The sequence below is a fragment of the Rissa tridactyla genome, chromosome 6, assembly GCF_028500815.1.
Source record: "Rissa tridactyla isolate bRisTri1 chromosome 6, bRisTri1.patW.cur.20221130, whole genome shotgun sequence".
Taxonomy (NCBI): Eukaryota; Metazoa; Chordata; class Aves; order Charadriiformes; family Laridae; genus Rissa; species Rissa tridactyla.
Window position 1 is genome coordinate 63,374,356 of NC_071471.1, and position 21,112 is coordinate 63,395,467.

General features: G+C 43.8%; 1 protein-coding gene across 20 annotated transcripts in view; it reads left to right on the forward strand.

The window, feature by feature from the left end:
- The window catches only part of TCF7L2 (transcription factor 7 like 2), a 182,393-nt gene that overhangs the window by 143,406 nt on the left and 17,875 nt on the right, over nt 1–21,112 (forward strand). For 14 of the 20 annotated variants that reach the window (XM_054207124.1, XM_054207125.1, XM_054207135.1 and 11 more), the window contains 3 exons: nt 10,550–10,682; nt 12,823–12,925; nt 15,698–15,784. In XM_054207124.1, the coding sequence (XP_054063099.1) occupies nt 10,550–10,682; nt 12,823–12,925; nt 15,698–15,784 (323 nt within the window). Of the gene's footprint in view, nt 1–599; nt 779–10,549; nt 10,683–12,822; nt 12,926–15,697; nt 15,785–21,112 lie in introns of those variants that run through there. The other 6 variants (XM_054207126.1, XM_054207129.1, XM_054207142.1 and 3 more) reach the window with 3 other exon arrangements.

Below are 21,112 nucleotides of genomic sequence, written 5' to 3' on the forward strand. Positions count from 1 at the left end.
AGAGACCAGAGCTAATGGTAAAGGTCTGCCAAATGTCACCTCGGTGTTACAATGACAAGAAAATATACTTTCCTTACAGCTCTCCCCCTAAGAAATTTGTTCTGAGGGATTTGACAATCTTGCAGATAAAGTGACTGCTTGCTACACTTAACTGATCATGCTCCCTCCCGGCCGGCCGGCGTTTCCTCGCCGCACTTAGTAATACCTGTGCAACCTGGCTTGTAGTAGCATTGTCATTGATTTCCAAGGTAACTGCTTTTTAGCTCTTCCGAGCAGACATACCTGCGGAGGGGGGGAAAAGTCTTTTCCCCGCTCCCTGGAAGGATGATGGTAAAGTGCTGTATAGGAAAAGAGAGGAAGCTTCTCTAAATTTTGATAACCGCAGCCGACAATTTAGAAATAAGACACTTCTCACAGCCAACATGACAGTGGATTTTGAGCATTCAGAAAACACCAGGCCAAAAAACTGGAGACATCTTGATCTTTTAAGACAGCTTTTCCAGTACTTTAAGTGAAGGCGGGGGGGGGGGGGGGGGGGGAGCGGGGAAAGAAAAAGAAAAGCTGCAAGGAAAAATAATACAAAGCCAGCACAATTGGCATCTAGACAGTAAAGAAAAAAGTTTTTGAGGTTAAGAGAAGGAAAGACAAAGCTGTTATGTACCCGAGGGATGCAATTTTAGTGGGAATGGAAGATATGAGTGGTAAAGGAGGAGCGCTTGCCTCTGGGTTCTCTCTCTTCCAGCAGTTCGGCTGCTGGCATCTCAATTTGAATTGCTGGGTGAGTAGCACTTTCTGCGTGCGCGCTTTCTGTCTTGACCATTGAACTTCTGATGTGACTTCTCTCCCTCTCCCCCTCTCTCCCTCTCCTTTTCTTTCCTCCTGTGTGGAATCAAAAAAAAAAAAAAAAAAAAAGGCGGAGGGGGGAGGAAGAAATCAAGCAAGCGTCTCCAGCTGTGACCTTTGTTAGCGACGTTGTTTTTATTTATTTATTTTATGATAATCGTCTTTTTTTAGCAGGGGGAAGCGTGACTTTTCGATGACACTTTAAATTTTTACAGCAGTGGCGAGGAGCGGGCGGCAGAGCGCCGTTTTGTCGCGACACAATGGTGCAGCAGCGGGGCAGAGTTGTCGCACTCCTCCTCTTTGCCCTTCCCTCCGCCTAATTTTGGGGTTTGGTTAATGGAAACTGGGGGGAGGGGGTGGGGGATTTTTTTTATTTTTTTTTTTTTAATGCATCCAGGGTGGAATCGGGGTGTGTTTTTGGTGGGGAGGGGCGGAGGGGGGGGGTTCAGAGCGTGGTGTACAGCAGGTTTCGGGGGCTGATTTCTGGATGCTGAACACAATGGTAGCCAGCGAGGGAGAAGTGTGTGCGCCCGTATCAGCCGCGCGTCGCACCCGCAGCCGTACACTCACACACTGACCATGACATCACTAGCTTTGCTTTTCTTTTTCTCCTTTGGGGAGGAGGGGGCCACTTCAAAGCTTTCTTCCGTTCAGTACGATATTTCCTTAACTCTGAAACCATGAAGGTAAAAAACGTTTGAGTTTGTTTTGTTTTGGGTTTTTTTTTGTTTCGTTTTGTTTTTAAGGAGAAAAAGTTGGTTTCCAGCAGGGCACATAACGTTACAGTTAAGGGGGTTTGGAGGTGGAACGATTTAACTCTTGTCATACACAAACCAAAATTTTTTTTATTTTTTTTTTGAAATTATTAAGAACAGTATGTAGTAGTTTTTAATTGGGTGCTTTTGATCCTGTGTTTGGTTGACACGCAGATTTTTCTGAATTCTTCAGAAAGCTCAGCTTTAATGTAAAAGATGAAAATTTTAGAGGCACCACATAAAAATGATTTCACCCTATGATAAAGGAGTATGAAAAATAATGCTGAATGTTGATAAATAGGATATGTGTTTTGACACAGTGGTTCTGTGTTCATTATCAGAAGTCCATGAGACTTTTTTTGTCCTATTAATATATATTACAGAAAGTAAACCTCCCCCTCAGCCAATTCTGTACAATGCACATAATTATACCCAGAAAATAGAAATGTATTTAAAAATTTTAGAAAGCATCACATTTTCACTGGAGGTTTGGGGGAATCTTGAGTTTTCTGCTGTTTTCTTTTCTAACTCTGCCAAGCTTGCGGAGAGTCACTTGATCCAGGAGGAGGATTTTTGTCACTTCAGTACTCTCTGATACCTTTGCCTGAGTAACTTAGTTGATTTATTTGCCTTTTCTTGTATAAAAACAAGGGATACAATTTTGTAGAATTCATCTAAAATGAATTAATCGAAAAGGACAGTTGTTTCAATGTTTCTTCTTTCACTGCATGTTGTTGCATACGCAGGTTTCACATGGCTGGTGATGAGATCTCGTTAGCGTTTTACCTTTAGAGGAATTCTTTTTATTGGGACTTGGGGCGAAAGGCCTGACGGCGCTGTAAAAATGTGCATGTTTCCTTGCTTCCAAAATATTTGCAAGGTGTTTCAGTTCTGATGTGCATTTAACATCGCGTTTTTAGGGAAACTTTGTTGAATTTATTCAATAAATAATTGATCCTGGACTTAATTAATTTCATTGCTCAATTGTTTTGTGGTGGCGTGTATTGGTTTTTGCACATTAAAAAATGAAAACTTTTTTTTTTAGAGCTTTGTTATTTGTTAAGCTATGTAATATACATTTGCTAGATATATTGTGTATCGGTATTGAGCAGTCTGCTATAATTTGTGAATACTGCATTTCAAAAAGCTGTACTGAAAACTTGGCATCATATATTAAGGCATGTGTGTGCATGTTAGTTTTTTAATAATGCTGTTATTACTGTAATTGCCAAATACAAGTGGGTATAGGCATGCATGCTAAATTTTTTTTTTCATTTCTTGCAGTTTTTTAACAGCCTCACATTCAGGTTATTTTACTGTAGACAAAAGTCACAGATACCCTGACAAAATCAGTGGAGCTATTTCTCCTGCCTGTCTAGTGCTGAAATATGCGTTTTATATGCAAGAATTAAAGCCATTTATAATGTGTGATTTTAGAGAATGCTAGGCAGTAAGTAAAATTACATTAGTAGGTATTCATACAAAATACATAACAAATAAGGTATATCAGGGCAATTACAAGCAGCCTTTAGCTTTATATTCATTTTTTCCTTCTTCCTATCTTTTCTGAATTTTTGTGCTTCATTATTGCGCTCGCTCTGTCTCTGCCCTCTCCACCCCCTTTATGCTCAGGACCGTTTCCTGAAGACTTGCTCAGGTTTCACCAGTCTCCCTGCTTCGTGGCTGTGTATCCAGCACACCTTGTACTGGTACTGCTTAAGAAAACGGGGCTTTTTGGTGTTAATCTAATGTATGCTGAGTCTTTCTGCTCTTTGCCTTGTTAGATATGAACGGAGGCTTGCCTGCTCTACAGAGATAATATCTGTCTAGTAATTAACTAAAGTATGCGAAGGCAGCAACGGAGTATTTGTCAGGTTGGGGAAGAAACTGTGCCTCTCCTTTTGTAATGGAAGAAATAGATCTTGGCACCTCAGTGCCTGAAAGTTGAAGAAGTCTGAGCACTGCCCTGTCCTCCTGGTACGGGGAAATTCACCTGTTGATCAAATCGTCTCTAATTTTGAGATAGAGCATAAGGCTTGGCTGGATACCTGCAGGCCACAGTTCCTGGGCTACGAGCTGGGGTAACTCCCGTGTCCAAATCTGTGTTTAGCTCAGGCAGAGCAGACGCAGCAGAGTGCTTTCTCTTTATCAATAAAGTGTTTAGAGAATGAACGAGGTAAAATCTAACTGGCATCAGTGTAACTCCAAGTGATGCTAAAGGGTCTCACAATATACAGCTGTGTCTGAGCAGGTGTTTGCCTGGATCTGACCTGGCATTGGAGGAACACCACATGGCCCAAGGATGCAGCACTTCACTTGTGTTTAAAACCTCAAGTTTCTTCTTCTTTTTTTTCTTTTTTACTTAAAAAAAACCCCAAACCATCCCAAATACTGTAGCAGTAAGATTACAGCCAACAACAGCTTTGAAAGCAAAGTGTGAGCACACTTAATACTAACATTTTGCTACTAGTGTTTTTAATTGTCCTGCATAAGGCCTAACAGGCAGTAATTAGATAGCTAAACCCCAGTTCCTTCCCTGTTACGCTAGAGGATTTGGCGTGTGCTAATTGTCACCAGATCATTTCACATAATTGCCTTTTGGCGAAATTAAGTGGAAATTTCCTGAACATCTTAAGCCCCTGCTTCCTCCTCCCCCCCAGTACCTTCGCTCCCTTACGGGGAGGATGCCGAAAATGTCAAGCACGGAGGCTCAGTGCTCCAGTGTGCGGGGGGCACTTCATCATAGTTAAAAAGGGAAGGGAAGGGGAAAAAAGAAAACAAAACAAAAAAAAAAACACAAAAAAACTCTCTTCTTTTCTTGAATGAATTGCTGGACACTTAGAGCCAGGAAGCTGATTTTGTTGTTTCATCTGAGAGATTGCTAATAGAGCAGGGATTTTTGGTTGTGGTTTGTTTGTTTGTTTTTTTTTTTTTTTTTCTGGAAAGCCGGCAGTTCTTGCAGGAGCAGGTAGGCGCTCGCTGGCCTGGGAAGTGGTTGGGGAGGGAGGGGGAAGAAGCAAAAGGATGTAAAAGTGTGGTCCTCCCATTATCATCACATTTTTTTTATTAAGGGGAGGGCAGTGGGGGGTTGTTGTGGGTTTTGGGGTTTTTTTTTGGGTTTTGGGGTTTTTTTTGTCAAGCTCTGTCTGGGGGGGGTATTGTCCCAGCACATGGATGTCAGTGCTCCTGTCATCATTTGTGTGAAAGAAGAAAATGAGCCTTTTTTTAGCAGGGCGAGTTGTGATTATCAATGGAGGCCTTGTCTCCCGCTACAATGGGCAGTTAGCTTAGGGCAGGACCTTAGGCAGAAATCAGCTACATTAAACTGTGAAAGGGCTCAGGCCACTGCATCAGCCGTAATGGAGCAAGGGGAAGTAGTTTTCAGGAGAAAATGCTTAGTCAGGTGTGAAAGCATCCTTAAAAAAATAAAGTGCGACTCCACTAGCTGCACGGAGCTGGGTAAAATTAAATCTTCCACCTTTTCAGGAAACGCTCCGTCGCTGGCACTGAATTTTTATGCCGGGGAAGGGGATGAGGACCAAATTACATATAGCTGGTGGGTTTGGTTGGCTTTAGCTTTTCAGTTAACTGTAATGGTTTGCAGTTTCCTTGCTGAAGTTTGGGGGTGCCACCCGGCGCAGCCGCTGATGCGGGTGACCCCTGGGGCCAGAATGGTTCTTCCTGACGGGCACTCTGCTTTGGGTGTTGGTGTGACCCTGGCTGGAGACGGAAGAATATTCCAATATTTGCAGCAATATTTGGGGATTTGCCTTTTCTTGCAACTTAGTTTTTTGATTTTGGGGGGGTGTCATTCCTAGGCAGAACCAAGGAGAGATCAACCTTTAGAAAAAAAAAAAAAAACAAAATTGTCCTCTTACGAGCATCTTTGGAGCTGCAGAGCAGCTCAGGAACATCTGTTAGCATTTCACTGGCCATAGTCACCATAACTGCAATAGCACCATCTGGAAAATACAGGGAGACAAGTTATAAACCTGTTTTTTTAATACGAACTGGTATTGAATGGCACCCTTTGCTAAGCCCAGGGAGCAACTCCAGGAGGGCCTGCTAATTCAAGACCACTGTCGACCTCCTGCATCCACCCTGGAGGAGGGGAAAAGGCTGACAAACCCTCTTCTGTGCTGCTTTTGTTTTATTGTATTATGCTCATAAAGGCACTTTCAGGGCCCATCTTTCTTCAGCAGAAAGGGAAGCAACTGGGGGAGATGGGGAAGAGGAGAGAGAACATGGCAAAAAAGACAGGCGGAGCTCTAGCTCCATTTGTTTTCAGTGTCTGTTGATTAATGGGTTTTAAGGTGAATGGCGAGCTCTCATTCTTCCTCCCTTACCCATAGAGGAGGAAAGGGAGAGAGCGCTCCAGAGGTCTGGGGTGCCCAGTAGCCCGTCTCTGCCTGACGAGCAGAACTTGAGGCTTTAAGGACACGTAAAAGGTTGCCCTGGGTCAGGGAAGGGGGTCCCTCCCTGGCAGGGGCCGTTCCAGGCTGTGCTGGGGCAGGAGCATCCCCCTGCCCTGGCCTTGGCCAGGGACACATGGGAGTGGGATCTCCCTCCATCCCTCCCTCCCATGCTGCAATGGCACGATGGCTTGTTTTCAGACTGGGTGGCTTTTTTTGCAGACCTGCTTTTGCTTAACACCACGTTATCCCAGCGAGGACATATCCTCTCGCCTCTCCGGCGTGTTTTTCTCTGTCTTGAGTTGATACCATGTTTTTATTACCAAAGCCAAACAAGCTACGAATTTGCAAACAGAAATTGCAGTAACAAACTCCCTATTTAAAGGTTGGCTTCTCTTTGTGTGCTCAACAATACAACAATACAATGTTTCATCTCGTGCAAGTCTTATGTTGCTTTCAGAGACTTGGGAACTATTGATTTATACAGCATGTATTAACTTCTTCAATAAATGGGGAGTATTCATCAGTGGGGTGTATTAAATTGGGCTGTATACGCATAGAAGCATCTTTCATCCTGTTAATGAAATGTCCTTACCATGCAACAAACACTAATACACAGCAATTTATACACACAATCCCCTGCAGTTTAAATCTGAAGTTCAGGTTGTTTTGTTGTTTTTTTTTTTTTTTTTTTGTTCCCTAAAGGCACCTATCAGAACTTAGGCTAAATGGATCTCAGTATCCCTCTCAAACGTATATCAGTCCAAAATTTGTCGTGGTTTTGGTGTGGGGTTTTTTGTTTGGGTTTTTTTGTGTTTGTTTGGTTGGTTTTTTTTTTTTCCATTCCAGAGCTCCATTATTGTTTAAAGTCATCCGTGTTTAAGCACTCCCAGAAGCATTTCAAATTCATATAGAGAGATTTAGTAGTTGAGTCCCTGTGGGGACAATTTCCTCTGGTTTGCTTCAGGCGGGGGTTATCAAGAAAAGCAAACTTCTGTTGTTTTTTTGCAATTCTTTACCGTGCCCTCTAACCCAGCGTATGAGACCCCAGCTTTTCAGCGGAGAGGAGTGATTTATCAGCAGATGACTTGGTACTTTGTAGATGCTGGGATTTCTCTCTAGAAATCTCCACTTGGTCCTGTCCTGTTACCGCCTGCCCCGATGCTAATCTGCGCGTACCCGTGCAGCTCCCCTTTCTGGGCCCGACATAGCCATAAATGGAGTTCTGCAAGTTGCCAGAGAAATTCCTGCATCTCACAATGGCTTTTAGCTTAAAACTGCCCTTGATAAAGTACTCGCAAATGTATGTCGGAGAAGGGCCTTTTGCAGAGGGATGGCTAAGGTCAGCTAATAGGTGTCTCCTATCGATGGCTTCTGTGGTTTACCTTTCATTGCCAGTGGATGGGGTTAGGACCACACTTGTTACTCAGGCAGAGCTCCCATTGACTTCAAAGGAAGATGCGTGTGCGGGATTAATCCTGCTCTTTCCCAGCTAGTCCTTTCTTTTTCTCTTTTCCAAGGAAGCTTGGTTAATTTTAGGAGTGCTGCTCTCAAAGAGGAGATTATTTAGCATGTTATGCGTGATTAGCTTGCTTGCAAATTGTGCGTGCTATTCTGAGCAGACATTCAGTCCCTTTTCCCAGTGTGTGATAAGCAATGCAAAACAATACAAACCTGGCCTGGGATGGTGATACAAATGCAGACCGGTTTCCAGGGGCAGTGGATCACACTCCTCTGTCCCGAAGAGCATGGTTTTGAGCGTGTAGGTGACAGTTTTCCCCTTTTCCCCCGGTACATCCTCCTCACACCTCTGCCCCAGCATCATCAGGGTGGGAAAAAAGTATCCTATCCTTACATCTGGTACCTTTACATGAATTGTCTGTTTGAGTGCAGAGTGGTCGTCCAAATAAAAATTACTTAACCTGAGGAAGAATTTGCAGACTGAGGTTCAAACTCCTCTTGGTTGGTGATTTTTAACTTTTTTTTTTGCTTTTTATCTTTCTCTGAAAGGTGTTAAGTAAAATACGTAATAACTTAGCACTTTTGCCATTACGTGGAGATATTGTGGGGGGTCTTGGTATATCAAAGCAGTGGGTGGTAGTTCCCCACAGTTCACATGTAACCCCCTATAATATATCTGGCTTTGGTGATACAGGCGTGTAAGTCCAGCTTTCCTTTCACGTGTTGTTTCTTGTTTGTCGGCTTAAGTCTGACCCCCTAATGTTATTCTGTCACTTACTTATTTTTTTAACTAACCAGTTCCAGTTTCTATGAAAATAAGCTCTCCGTGGAAGACAGCCCTCAATGTTAGGATCTGGGTGAGGGTTTTTTACAGTGGTGGTGAAGATAGAGTTGGGAGAGCACAGAGCTATAGCAGCTACCAGCCACACTTGGTGTCACCTAAAAGAGGGTAAAAGTTCACACAATTTGTGGCCAGCAAAAATCCCTCTTATTGGGCATGATTGTTTTTTGTGAACCAAGTCCAGTGGTCATTTGGCAGATAATGCCATGTGTTGTTGAGTAGATAGCTGCCTGCTACTTTGCATGGTGTGTAATATGATTTATTACGTGAAGCCCTTGCCAAACCTATCAGTTACTTTCAGACTGCTTTGGTTAGTTCGCTTGGAAAAAGAACAGATTTTGGGTTAGAGCATCTCCTTCAGCTTTTCTGAATTAAGGGCTAAATCCCCATAGCTACTGATTGAGAAACCATTATGGGTTTGCACGGCCAGAAGTTGTCCTTGGTTGTACAACTGGCAGAAGACCTGACCCACAACCCATCCAACACAACGTGCTGTAATTCGTAGCGTTGGCTGTCACGACTCCACTCTGTCATGCATTGCGGCCACTTGACGCGGGACTCTCCTGTGCTACGAGTGTGGTATTGGAGGGGGGAATTGTTCCACGGAAGGGCTGCAAAAAGAAATGCAGAGGGTAAAAGTTGTGGGAAGCATAAGCACTGCTCTTTGGCTTGCTTCTCTTGGATGCACACTTTTTCTGCAGGTTATCCAAGGGATGAGTCAAATAGCGACGTATGGCTGGGGGGGGTCTCCTGGGGTGAGAGTGGCTGCAGGAGCCAAAGCTGAAGCTTAGCTTGACCAAAGCATGGTGGAAGGACTTCTTGTTCATGCAGGGGACGACTGATGTTTCTTTTCCTTATAGCTCTCAGTCTGTCTTCCCTCTTCCTTCCCCCCTGTCTAGAAAATCATTCTCAGAGAATAACTGAATTATTTTTGAAATGCTTTTAAGGGCAGCTCACAGCGTTCGAAGCGAGATCAGATAGTGACTTGTCTAAAGAGGGTGCGTGTTTGGGGGTGCTGGGGAGTGAGCGGTGGGGTCGGAGCCGGACTCGGACAGGAGAGCGCTGGCAGACCCTGAACGGCAGCGGCGCTATCAGGGGCCGCCGTGCTATCACTGCTTTATTTTAATGTGATTCCTTTTACTTGATGTTAATGCAAGTTGTTCCTTACTTAAAGTAATAAAAGGAAATGAAGACACATTCTAAAATGAAACCTGACTCTAATCCATTCATCATCTAATACCAGCCTCTTTATCTTTGCTGGTACCTAATCTGGTTAAATGTCCCTGTTGTAGGATTTTAGTGAAAATCCTCTATGGGGAATAGGGTTTTTTGCAATTGGATTACTCGCAGTAAATGGTCCAGCAGTTCGCTTGTTTCAGCTTAATTTTTCCTTTGTGATCTTGTAAGGGTAAGTTGCAGTTCAGCCTGCCTTTTTCTTTCATTCATTCACTCCTCTTTTTTTTTTTTTTTTTTTTTTATTGTTGTTAAAAGATGTTTTTTTCCTCCCCCCCAGAGCTAGGAATGTGACAGGGAAAACCTCATGATATCTGCGTGATTATTCCCCCGCAAGAGTGTTAATTTCAATGGCTTTATCTGGGGTTTTTTTTGCCATTATTTATATAGCTGAATATTTTAGTAGCCTAATTCATCAGTATCCAGTTTCCATTTATTAGCGCTCTCTGATGAATTGATAATTAATCAGCTCTTCTAAAATATATATATATAAAATATGCAGGTGATCGCTTGTCAGCTTAATGCTTGCTGATGAAGGGAATACTCTAGCACTACAAAGGCTTTTTATCTGGAGTATTTGCAATGAGCAGTAAAATGCAGAACTGCAAGCGAGGACAGGAAGGGGAAAGGAAAAGACCTACAGGTCAGTGAGCATTTGGGTCTCGTGCTAATTAAATGGGGGACTCTGTCAGCCCCTCACTGAGGAGTCTGCCTGCATTTTCGAGGTGAAGCGCAAGATTATAAAATAAAAAGGAAAAATTTTAAAGAATTGCTGTTGCTCTGTACAGGAGCACGACGGGTCAAAAAGATTAAAGGAAGTCAAGAGCAGGGAAGGTGTGTGAGGAGGTTTTAAGCAAGAGGGTGGGAAGACGGGACACCAAGACGGGATCTGGAAAAGTCTGAGGACTGTGTTGAAATCCTCAAATTTCTCTATGTCATGCCTCGTGCTGCAGTGGGGGGTGCCCAGCACTCCTCTAACGCCATCGACCTTTTTGTCTTGACAGTCTAACAAAGTGCCAGTTGTGCAGCACCCACACCATGTACACCCTCTTACGCCGCTTATCACGTACAGCAATGAGCACTTCACACCGGGAAACCCTCCTCCACACTTACCAGCCGACGTAGATCCCAAAACAGGTAGGTGGGAAATAGTTTGGGGTTTTCTTCTGAGAGTGGGTGGGTGGATCTTTGTTTTGCGTATTAGGGGAAAAGAGTGCGGGAGGAAGGATTTCCCATGCTGGAGCACCAAAGGGGGCATGTAAAATGTCAAACACATGCAAGAACACGACCAAAATAGTTTCTTTTTAAGCCAATTAGGCTTCAGAAGGAAACCTACTGAGTGAATTTTCATAAAGCTCTGGCAGGGTGACACCAGAGTTGCATGTGTGGGGTCGTTCGCAGGTGTGTTTCTTTGCGAGCATGATACCCCATCTAGTAGTTGGATCTACCAAGTGCTTGGTTTGCATGCACGACCCAGAGAGTTAAACATGTACGTTCTGTGATCTGCACTTACAAAATTGCAGCTGGAATTTTAAAGGTGGTGGGTCATGACCGGTTTCAAAATGAATCTCTTTTAATTCCCCAAATCCCATTGTTTCTGTGTCAGGAGTTCAGCCGTTTTTCTCCTATAATGTTGAATTTTCATCCACTCTAACTACTTAGCTCCAGCTTTATCCTTGCAACCCTTTTCCCCAATGTAAGTCTACCCAACTCTCAGTTCAGCCTGAAGGGCAGTCTGCTTGAATATAGAGCACCGCATAAAACCCTGACTAGATTTATTGGTGTTATAGAATAGAATTTACATGTTATTCTAACTTTTTAAGAGTCCTTTTTTAACCTGAGGGCCCAGAGAAGTCAAACAGTGTCAATATTCTTTCTTTGGGCTGCACCGAGTTCCTAGTGACGGTGGTTTTGTTTTTGTTAATCCAAATCCCAGCTAGTTAATTGGAAAGTACATCAGAAACTGAATTCACGTCAAAGGAATCGCTCTGTGTCGGCCCTAACGTATGCAGACAATTCATCTGAAGCCCAGCCCCTCAGCGAGGCCGTGCATTAGCTGGTTTTCACTCCCTCTGCTTCAGTTGGGGACCCCCTTTTAATTGTGTTTAATGCTAACTTCACATGGCTTAAAAGGAATCCATCTCGCCATCCCTGGATATTGCAAGTGAATGGCGTAGTCAACCTCTCATTTAAATAATGGCAGTACAGGGAATAGCTTTTAAATGGTTATCGTAAAACATATGATTAACGTCTGTAGACTGTTTACTTTTCTTCTGTGAACATTCTTTCAAGTGTTCAAATAGCTCGCTGGATGGTTAAAGCCCAGTTAATCTGTTTGGGTTCTGTAATGGAGAAAAAGCAATGTCTGCATGAAAATGTCACACAAGCAGATTTAATTTAGAGATTAAAAGCTTCCTGAGTGACTTAAAAAAATAGTTTTTAGCCACGAATACAGTACCCCTTCCTTTTAATGCTCTCTGTTTTAATTTTGCTTCTGCTGTGTAATTGTGCTCTGGCTTGTTAATTGAAAGACCCAGTCTTGTAACCCTTACTCCTCTGAGTAATTCCTACTTGCTCTTAAGGTAAGGAGCGCTGAGATTTAAGGCTTGCGTCTGGAGCTGGTTTCTGCTCTCCAAGTAGGAACTGCACTGGTTTCAGAGGGCAGATGGGCTCCCTGTCCTGCCCCGCACACCTTTGGTATCTGCTCCCCGTTTCACCAAGTGCTTCCAAGGGTTCTCCACTCCTAGGTGTTGGGAAGGTTTCCTAGGTTTGCTCAAAAGCAAACACAATTTGCAATTACAATGACTTTGTAGCTCATTTTGGAGGTTACTTTGGAATAATGCCACGCTATGGAGTGCACAGTCAAAGTATGGGCAGGGCTTGGGCTCTTTCGGTGACTTTGAGACTAAAATAACCATGAAGTTGATACAGGGACCATCTTTCCATTGAGCATTTAAGACAGCACCTAGCACAGCATCACACCAAAACTATAGCTGAGACTCCTAAATTCTCATCCTAAATAACAAAATAATTATCTCTGATTGGAGAGGTGACCGAGGGAGCGAATAATATCAGTTTTTCTGGTTGAATCGCATTTAACAAGATGCCAAGAGGCTCACTTTATAAACCAAGGGAGCCCTTGGAAATCCAAAGTGAAGTTATGAGTATTGTAGTAAAAATGCATAGATAGCAATTTAGAAATATATGTGCTTTTTCCTTACATTTTATTTTTTTCAGTATCTCAACACTAACGCTGCTTTATGTTTCTCTTCCATAGGAATTCCAAGGCCTCCACATCCTCCAGATATATCTCCTTATTATCCGTTATCACCGGGCACTGTAGGACAAATCCCCCATCCGCTAGGATGGTTAGTACCACAGTAAGGAGTTCCATTTTTTTATTTTCCTTTTTTCTTTTTTTGATGTGTAAAATTTATGTTAAAAATCGTGTGCGTGCACGCGTGCGCATTCATGTGTGCATTAAGATAAGTCTGTTTGCCAACTGCCACTTCATTGAGTGGTTATGAATTTACCCACCTCATGAAGATTAATTAAAACTTATGCCAGGTCATGTGGTCTTAAACAAACATGAGCAGTTGGACACAGCTTTGCATGTCATCTCAACCAGCCGATGGCTCGTGAAACATGAATTTTTAAACCCTTCTGCAGAAACGTCCTTTTCTTGTTAATGCCCTTACACTGCACCGCATGGATTTTTCTCAGATTTGCTTTTCTGGGGGCTCCTGGTGGTTCTCATAGACTCTTTTTTTACCAGGGCCATGCTCACTATAAGTGTGCGATTTTAAGTTTCATTGGCCTTCCCCGTTGAAACCCCTTTCATTTTTTCTTGCGAAACAGTAGAGCTTCACATCGGCCAGAGAGCAGCATTCCTGGTTGAGATGTGGCTGAGCAGTTGGCATCTGAGGAATGGAATTTTCTTGCAAACAAGAAAGAGGAATTAGTTTACTTTAAAACTGGCTAAGAGAAAAGCTGTGGAAAGTTAGTTTTGGGGTTTGTTTTCTTTTCAGCTCCTTGTATCCCACTTGCAGAGCCTTGTTGGGTATGAGGTTCCCTCCAGTAATTGAGTCCTTATTTTGTTTTTTTTTTTTATGTTGCCATCTCCGCAATGGGTTTATAATGCACTTAAGCACTGCCTAGGCCTTTTGTACAGTATATTTGATTTAAATACTTATAAAATACATTTGTGTTGCTGGTTACAACGCTTCTCTGCATTATAAATCGAGACTATTATCCTATTTTTCTCACATAACGGGCCTCATCAATTTTGGGGAGATCTTATTTCTTTAGAAATGAATTTGCCCAAAGCTAGAAATAGTTTGTTCCTGCTCGAGGTTGTTTGGCCAGCTGTGCTAAAATACCTCTTCACAAGTTTGCCCTCCATAAGGAAGTGGAGTTCATAGCCCATAGGAGAGCAAGGGGTCCCCACACAGCCCCAGGTCTTGAGCAGGGAGCAGGATTGACCTCAAAGGCTTTGGGGGCCTTTCTCAAGCACAGAAGGGTTGGATGCAGGAGGGCTGGAGCTTAGACCTTGGCCTCAGCTGCCTGCTTCTGGCGGCTTTGCAGGCTACCCTTCCTCTCAGGGTGGTTGCACAACGTCCTTGGGTAGAGGCTCTCCCACTCTGAGGGTGAAGCATGTCCACCAGCTGTCCACAGAAGGCTTTTCTCCAGAAGAGCACAGCATGAGCAGAGGAAAAACCCAGAGCGTTGCTCCCTAAATTCCTCCTCATTTGTGGTCATTTACTTTTTACGTAGGACACTCTGAATGCTGGTAGAACGCGTGTCGGCTCCTTTTTTTCTTCTTTCTTGCTTGCAGGGCCTAGCTGCAGCACAGCCAGCTCACACTCCTCTGCTGCAACTGCTTAGCTCGAGTTTGCACAGTAACAGTCTCAGCATTTAAAACAAATACACTCAGCTAATGCCAAAAGTCAGTAACATTAAAGACCTGAGAGCCAAGGGAAGAAATTGCTGGCTGTCGTTGACCTGTGCCTCATTGCTCATCTGTGTCTCAGAGCCGCATATCTTTACGTGTCCAGACACAGGTTTGTCCTTGTTGAACCTCACGTCATGGCTGCCAAACCCACCTGAACGTTGCCACGTGTGGCCGGTTTAATCGGGCAGGTGCTAATGGCCACCTCTGTCACAGGAAGATTTAGTCATCGCTGCTGGTTTATAGCAAGTCGACACCCGTGGCATGCTTATCTACCCACAGCTCTTACAGCTGTTCTGAGTGGGTTTTGTTGAGGGATGATACCGTCACGTTTGCTTTTGCTCTAAGAGAGTTGCGTGGCCAACTTTGCAGAAGTAACCCAAGGATTTTATTTCCCCTCTCGTTGCCACTCGTGCTTCACCATCAACTTCCCAGCCCATCTGTCCTCAGCTGGCCTGGATGTCTCTAGCATAGTACCCCCCCAGAAAGCATCCTGCCCAGTCAGATGATGTATTTGAAGGACAGATGAAAAGAACTAGCCAGCATAGACAAACCTCAATCAGAAAAAGTTGTGTGTCTTTCATGAGGATGCTGTTTTGCATGTTGCTGTATTTTTTAATTATTGTAATGAGGTGTGATTGTCTATTGGTTACCCACAATACTTCTTGGGGACTCTCCCCCGGTAACTCTTGTCAACACTTGTTAATCTGACAAAAGGCTACAAATTAAGCTCTGTTAATTTAATGTTTTCTCACCGAGATCTAAATACCGAAAGAGGCCCAAAGCGCAACTGAAGTCCTTTGATTCACTGTACTTTATTTTGGTATAAATTTACATTCATTATTGTTTTCCTTTGGATGTGTAGCCCTCAATTAGTGTGATGGCTCCATTAAAGCAAGCGAGACTTCGCCTTTAATTATTACAACAAAACACCTAGTTTCAGCTTGGGGAGAGGGTCTCTATTGACATAAGCAGAGGTTATAAAATTTAATTAGCCATTCCTATCAGATTTATGGCATTCAAATTGTTCTGTGTTTCTTTCCTTTGATCCTTGCTGTACAATCCCCAAGATTTTTGTTCTGATCAAATGAGAATAAAGCTTACTGTGCAGAGAGAAGTTTTTTGTTGTGTTTTTTTTTTTTTTAAAAAAAAAACCAACCTTTTTTTCTTTCTCTCATTCTCTTTTTCCCTTCTTTTTTGCCAGGCAAGGTCAGCCAGTGTACCCAATCACAACAGGGGGTTTCCGCCACCCTTACCCAACAGCTCTGACCGTCAATGCTTCCATGTCAAGGTGAGTTTAAATGCTGAGGTCCTGAATCGAGAGCAAACGTAACTCCTCCTGCCGCCCTCTTTAGAGGAGGGCATTCCATCTAGGAAGCATATTTCTGAAAGCACTTCAGTTAAACAGTCATCCTTAGTTTTTCGGTGGGGCGGAGGAGGAGAGGACTAGGGGTACCTTCCCATTTGAGGAGAGAAAGGTGTCCTAGCGCTGTCGTTGGGCTTTAAGAATTTGTTTTGGAGGGAGATGTGGAGGAGCGGGAAGTCTGCTTTAAAAGCCGAACTAAATGAAAAAGCTGGGAGAATGTGACGTTGAAAAAGCAAGAAGGAGAAGTCGTGACGCCTTTTGCTTTGTCGGTGGCTGTCACCCAGAGCAGCCCTCTGTGTGCGAGAGGGGAGGCTCGGGAGGGAGGAGGGCTGCTCTTCAAGCGGAGTTGGGAGGAAGGTTATTGCACTGTGTTTTCCCCTACCAAAGCTCCAAACACTGATAGTCGACATAAAAGGGCCTGCCTGACCCTCTAAAGCTTTAGAAGTATATATTTCTCCCCCTCCCTACCTCCAATTAATTCCATCTAATTTTCCAGGGGCTGCTAGTTTTATTTACAAACCGGTTGGCAGCACTATGTTTAAGTAATCACTAATTGCTCCTAATGATAGTTTTATTTTCTGTTCATCTGATTTTCAGTCTGGTTAATTAAATCGGTGGAGGTTTAGACTTTCCTGATGGGCTGAAACAGCTAATCCATTTTGATGATGGCACATAATTAAATTAGCATGCATTACATAGCAAAGTTCCACGTCCCTTCCCTGCTCTGTCCCTTCCTCTCCAGCTCTACAGTTTAATATGTGAAGGTCGGTGTGTAGAGGATTTAAGGAGGAAAAGATTGGGGCGGGGGGGGGGAACACACCTCATTGAGAAACGGAAACCTGTAACTAGAGCTCCTGAGTGAATGGGTAGGGAAATGGTGTGTTGTGTGCTTTAGATAAGTAGAGTAAAAGCAAAAAATTAAAATTTGCCCATGTTGCTCCAACCAGATAGAGAGACAACTGGAAAATCAACTTTAAAAAAAAAAAAAATTAATAGACACAGCACGGGAGAGGAAAAGTCCTGGGTTGGGGAGAGAGCTGCAAATTTAAACAATGGTTCCCTCCCTCCATTTAATCTTTTTTTTAATATCTATAAAGGACTTGCAGGCATGGTGTGAGGCAAAGTAGAGCTTGATTTAGTTTAATTATTATTAGAGAGGCTAGTCATTTGAGGGAGGGGGGGAGATGGGGGGGGGGGGGGAGGCTATATTCCCAAGATAGACTTTATGAAAGGTATCTAGTTAAAAAGAGTACACAGCAAATTAAATACATTATTGTGGTAATGGGACGACAGAAGTAGAGGTCTATTATACTTATGGCAGTTATAGGAAATGTAGGCTCCTTGCCCTGTTCTAGCACATCCTTTGATATTCATTCCATTCAGCAGCAGGGCCAGGACTTCTCAGAATTAAGTGATGGGTCATTATACTTTAAACACCATGGAGAAGCCTAGATTGGCAATTAAACAGCACTTGCTGACACTCGCTTGTGCCACCCTGTGACCCCCTTTAGATTGAGTTGTTGGAGCTCGGGGCCCTCAGCCTGCTAAATTGGTAGCAGGCACTTCTCCTGACGAGGGCTGGCTCTGAAATCCGCCGGCTTCAAAGGGAGCAAGATCATGTATAAACCATAATGTGGGTGCACCGTGGCTCAAAAAATAAGGCAGGAATAGATGAAATGTTACAAGTGCAAGGGGAAAATGAGAGAATAATGACAAATCTAATGCAACTCAAAGCAGAATTGTTGCACAGAAAAATGCATCCCACTGCTTGTGCATAAAATCAAGGCAGGCAGATGACATCCAGTTAACAGAAACATGTCAACAGTGAAGTAAAGTGAGAGTGAGTAAGAGAGAAGCCCCTGAGACAGCCAGGAACAAAAAATTAGTTGTCCTTAACAAGTTAAGACTCATCATTATATTCTGGCTTGGAGCCATAAAAGGAGACAGTGGTGTATAATGAGCTGCTTAGAATTTTTAGGGTGTTTATTGCAATTCATGGAATACTTGTCTAGAGAAAAAAACACGGGGGGATGTCTTAGGCGAAGGTGAGGGGTGTGCATATACGCGCACAGCCTTTCTCTTTTCTCTCTGACACGCGCCCGTACGCGCACACATGCTCAGGCGCACACGCAGACTGATGAATAGATTTAAGATGTTTATCCTTTGTTTCAGCCCAGAAACTTCTCTCCTGGTTTCCCGTACGTGGGAACACCCTCTGGGCAGACTGTGCTCTGATACGTGGTTCGACGCGTGTTTTCTCATGCCCGGCCGTATCAGCTGGAGTGCCGGCGCTCAGGCACGGGACAGCCCTTGCCCCTGAGTAGCCAGCCTAGTTGGGAGATGGGGCTGGCGTGCCCGGGGATGCCCACGCTTGCCTGCAGACACGCTGCCATTCATGGTTGCCTTCGGGGCAACAGCCCCGCGGAGCCCCCTGGTACAAGCCTCAGGGTGGCTGTGTTACCTCTGCTCAAATGTTGAAGTCAGGGCAGACCCCTCCATCCCCCAAAACGACGTCTGCATTTTTCCAGAGCCTTCCTTTAAAAGCGTTTCCCATCTTTGCCTGCGTTATGGTATAGACCTTTGGAGCATATAATGCTTCCCAACCCTGCATATTCCCTAAGCTTAGTAATTATAGTTCATTAGTTAGAGTGTGCTTATGAATAGTTTATAAAAGGTTAATGGGTGACTAATAGTGATTTTCATAAACGGTTTAGACTATTAAGATAGTGTCTTCAGGTTGTTTTAACCGCCTTGCAACTCCTTTCTTGGCTTGTAGCATCGCCCCACTCACTTCATGAGCATGCAACATGTTTATAACATCTCTTGATCCTTCATTACCCCTCTATAATATGCTCTTAATGTAAATTGAGACAGGGTTAACTGACTGATGGGCAAACAGTGGACCCACTATGAAAAAACAACTGCTGTGAGAAGAAATCAGGAAATAATTTAACAGAATTACACCAGACAAACGCTGCACAGCAGTTAAGTGGTGACAGTGGAAAATACCTTCTGTAATTGAAATTTCAGGGGAAATTCACTTTTGCTGAATGTAATTACTGAAGTTGGAGTGTATCCAGGAACTTAAAAATTAACACTCTCCCCCTACTCGTATTGCCATGTGAGTGGATGTCTACATGGAAGTAAATAGGCACTTGGACTTTGGGCGAAACCACCACCCAGCCCACTGAAGTCCATGGGATTCTACAAGTGACGTTGGGTTCTGGAGCATGTTTTTGTAGCTCCTAACATAGGACGGTGTGTGTAAGTCTGTTAGGTAGCCTTCTGTCTTGGAGGGAGAGAGATTCAGTGTGAAATAACGAATGGTCATTGGTAACAAACACACAACTCCCTTGGAGAAACTGCCACCCCAAAAATAACAAAATAACTACAGAGCTGCAGCTGCCTGTTCTTGAAGGCTGCCATGTCTCTGAAGTTTAGAGCTCAGTGGGTAAAATCTCAGCCCAGCCGAAGTCAGTGGGGGCTTTGCCATCATCCTCCAGGCTTTCACACAACGTGCATACCGAGGCATCTCCTCCTCCACTGCCCTTCCTCCCCATCTGGTCACTCTCCGATGTGCAAATACTTACTCTCTTCCTCCTAAATGTGATTGTGAAAACATTTTTCCCATAATTAGGGAGGGAAGTTACTTTTTTGCAGAATTTTCTTCACCGTCCTCAATTTTTTATTAGCTGGAGGTACTTAAATCTTCGTCGAAAATAAATGAATAAAATAACCCCCTGTCTTCTGTTGAATTTGTTTCCTTTGGAAATCCTGACCACACAGCAATCCACCTTGTAGGCAGACTTCATTTTGCAGTGTGTGTTAAATTTTGACTAGATCCTCATTTGAGAAGCCAGTCTATGACCCAGTTATCATTGACATGTCATGGGATCCTCTTCAGAAGCTGAACAAGCACCATCCTTTGTCCCCATTAACTCCAGCTCTAATCAGTCTTCTGTGATATTCGGAAGCCCTTCTCCAGTGATGAGTCTAGTGTTATTCAGGTCCGCTCTCATACCTTCTGTCCTTGTGCTACCACTGCACTCAGCTCTTCTTCCTTGCTGGTATATGCCTGCTGCCCTTCCCACTGTGTCCTCATGTCAAACAAGCTCAGCTCTTCCTGCCTGCTCTCTGAAGGTGGACTTTTTGTCTCCATCTACGTCCTTCATTGTCCCGTCGTCACTGGCTCTCATTCCAGTCCGAACCCGCTAGCCCCAGCAGCACAGTCCTCTCTTGAACACTGGCTCTTTGCCTAGGACAGACAGTCATTCGATAGGATGGGTGTCAACTTTTTATCACCATGCTTATACCACTTTCAGTGAGGTCAGGGTTTTGCCATGGGTTTTATTTTCACCCATGTTTGTAAGTTTTGGGTTTTTTTTTTTAAGAAAGCTCTTAACTGTCAGCTTTTATTGTTTGCATTGTACTATGGCTGAAGGCCCCAGGCACTGCGTGAACAAACTTTTAAGTTTGTCCAATCAAAATACACACACACGCAAAAATAGAGAGAGGGAGAGCAGAAGAAAATGATACAAAGGCCCAGTTTGTGTCTTGCTGATGGTGAGGCAATTCTGTGGCGTAAGTGGGACCAGGACATCGGTCTCCTTGCAGCCTTGACGTTGTTTTCTCTTCTGAGCTACCACGCACCAGAGCGTTTCCCCAAACAGGCATTTCTCTCCCAGCTATTTCTGTGAGAGAGCGGGGAAGGCATTTTGACAATCCACATGGAGATTTGCCTCCACGGGCCTTTAGCAGAAATAGAAATCCGTGGAGGAATAACCATTTTGCTGCCCGTTTTCCTCTTCCCCTGCCATCACACCCTCCTCTTTTCCTTGTCTCCATGCCTTTGGGAGGAGCCGCAGTTCTCTCCGGTTTGAACAATTTCACATTCTCCCTGCTCTTCCCACCACTGCCTTCAAAGACAAAATACTTCTGTCTAATGACCCTGAGTACTACCAGCTGATAGACAAAGATCCTCAGAGCTGGTAGTGGACAGTACCTCTTGTTCATGAAAGTACTACTGTGTCATCTTGTGAATGTAGGGAATGTCTAGACCGTTTGGGGAGCGGGGGGGGGGGGTTAAGCTCAGTAATGGAATTTATAAGACAGAAGAATAAAGAAATCCCATTATATTTCTGACGCTTGTACACAGTCTACTTACCCATGGTATATCACCCCATTTTAAATCCCGTTTGATAGAAAAAATCATTGTATATTGAAGACAGAAGAAATAATTCTTTATCCTATTGC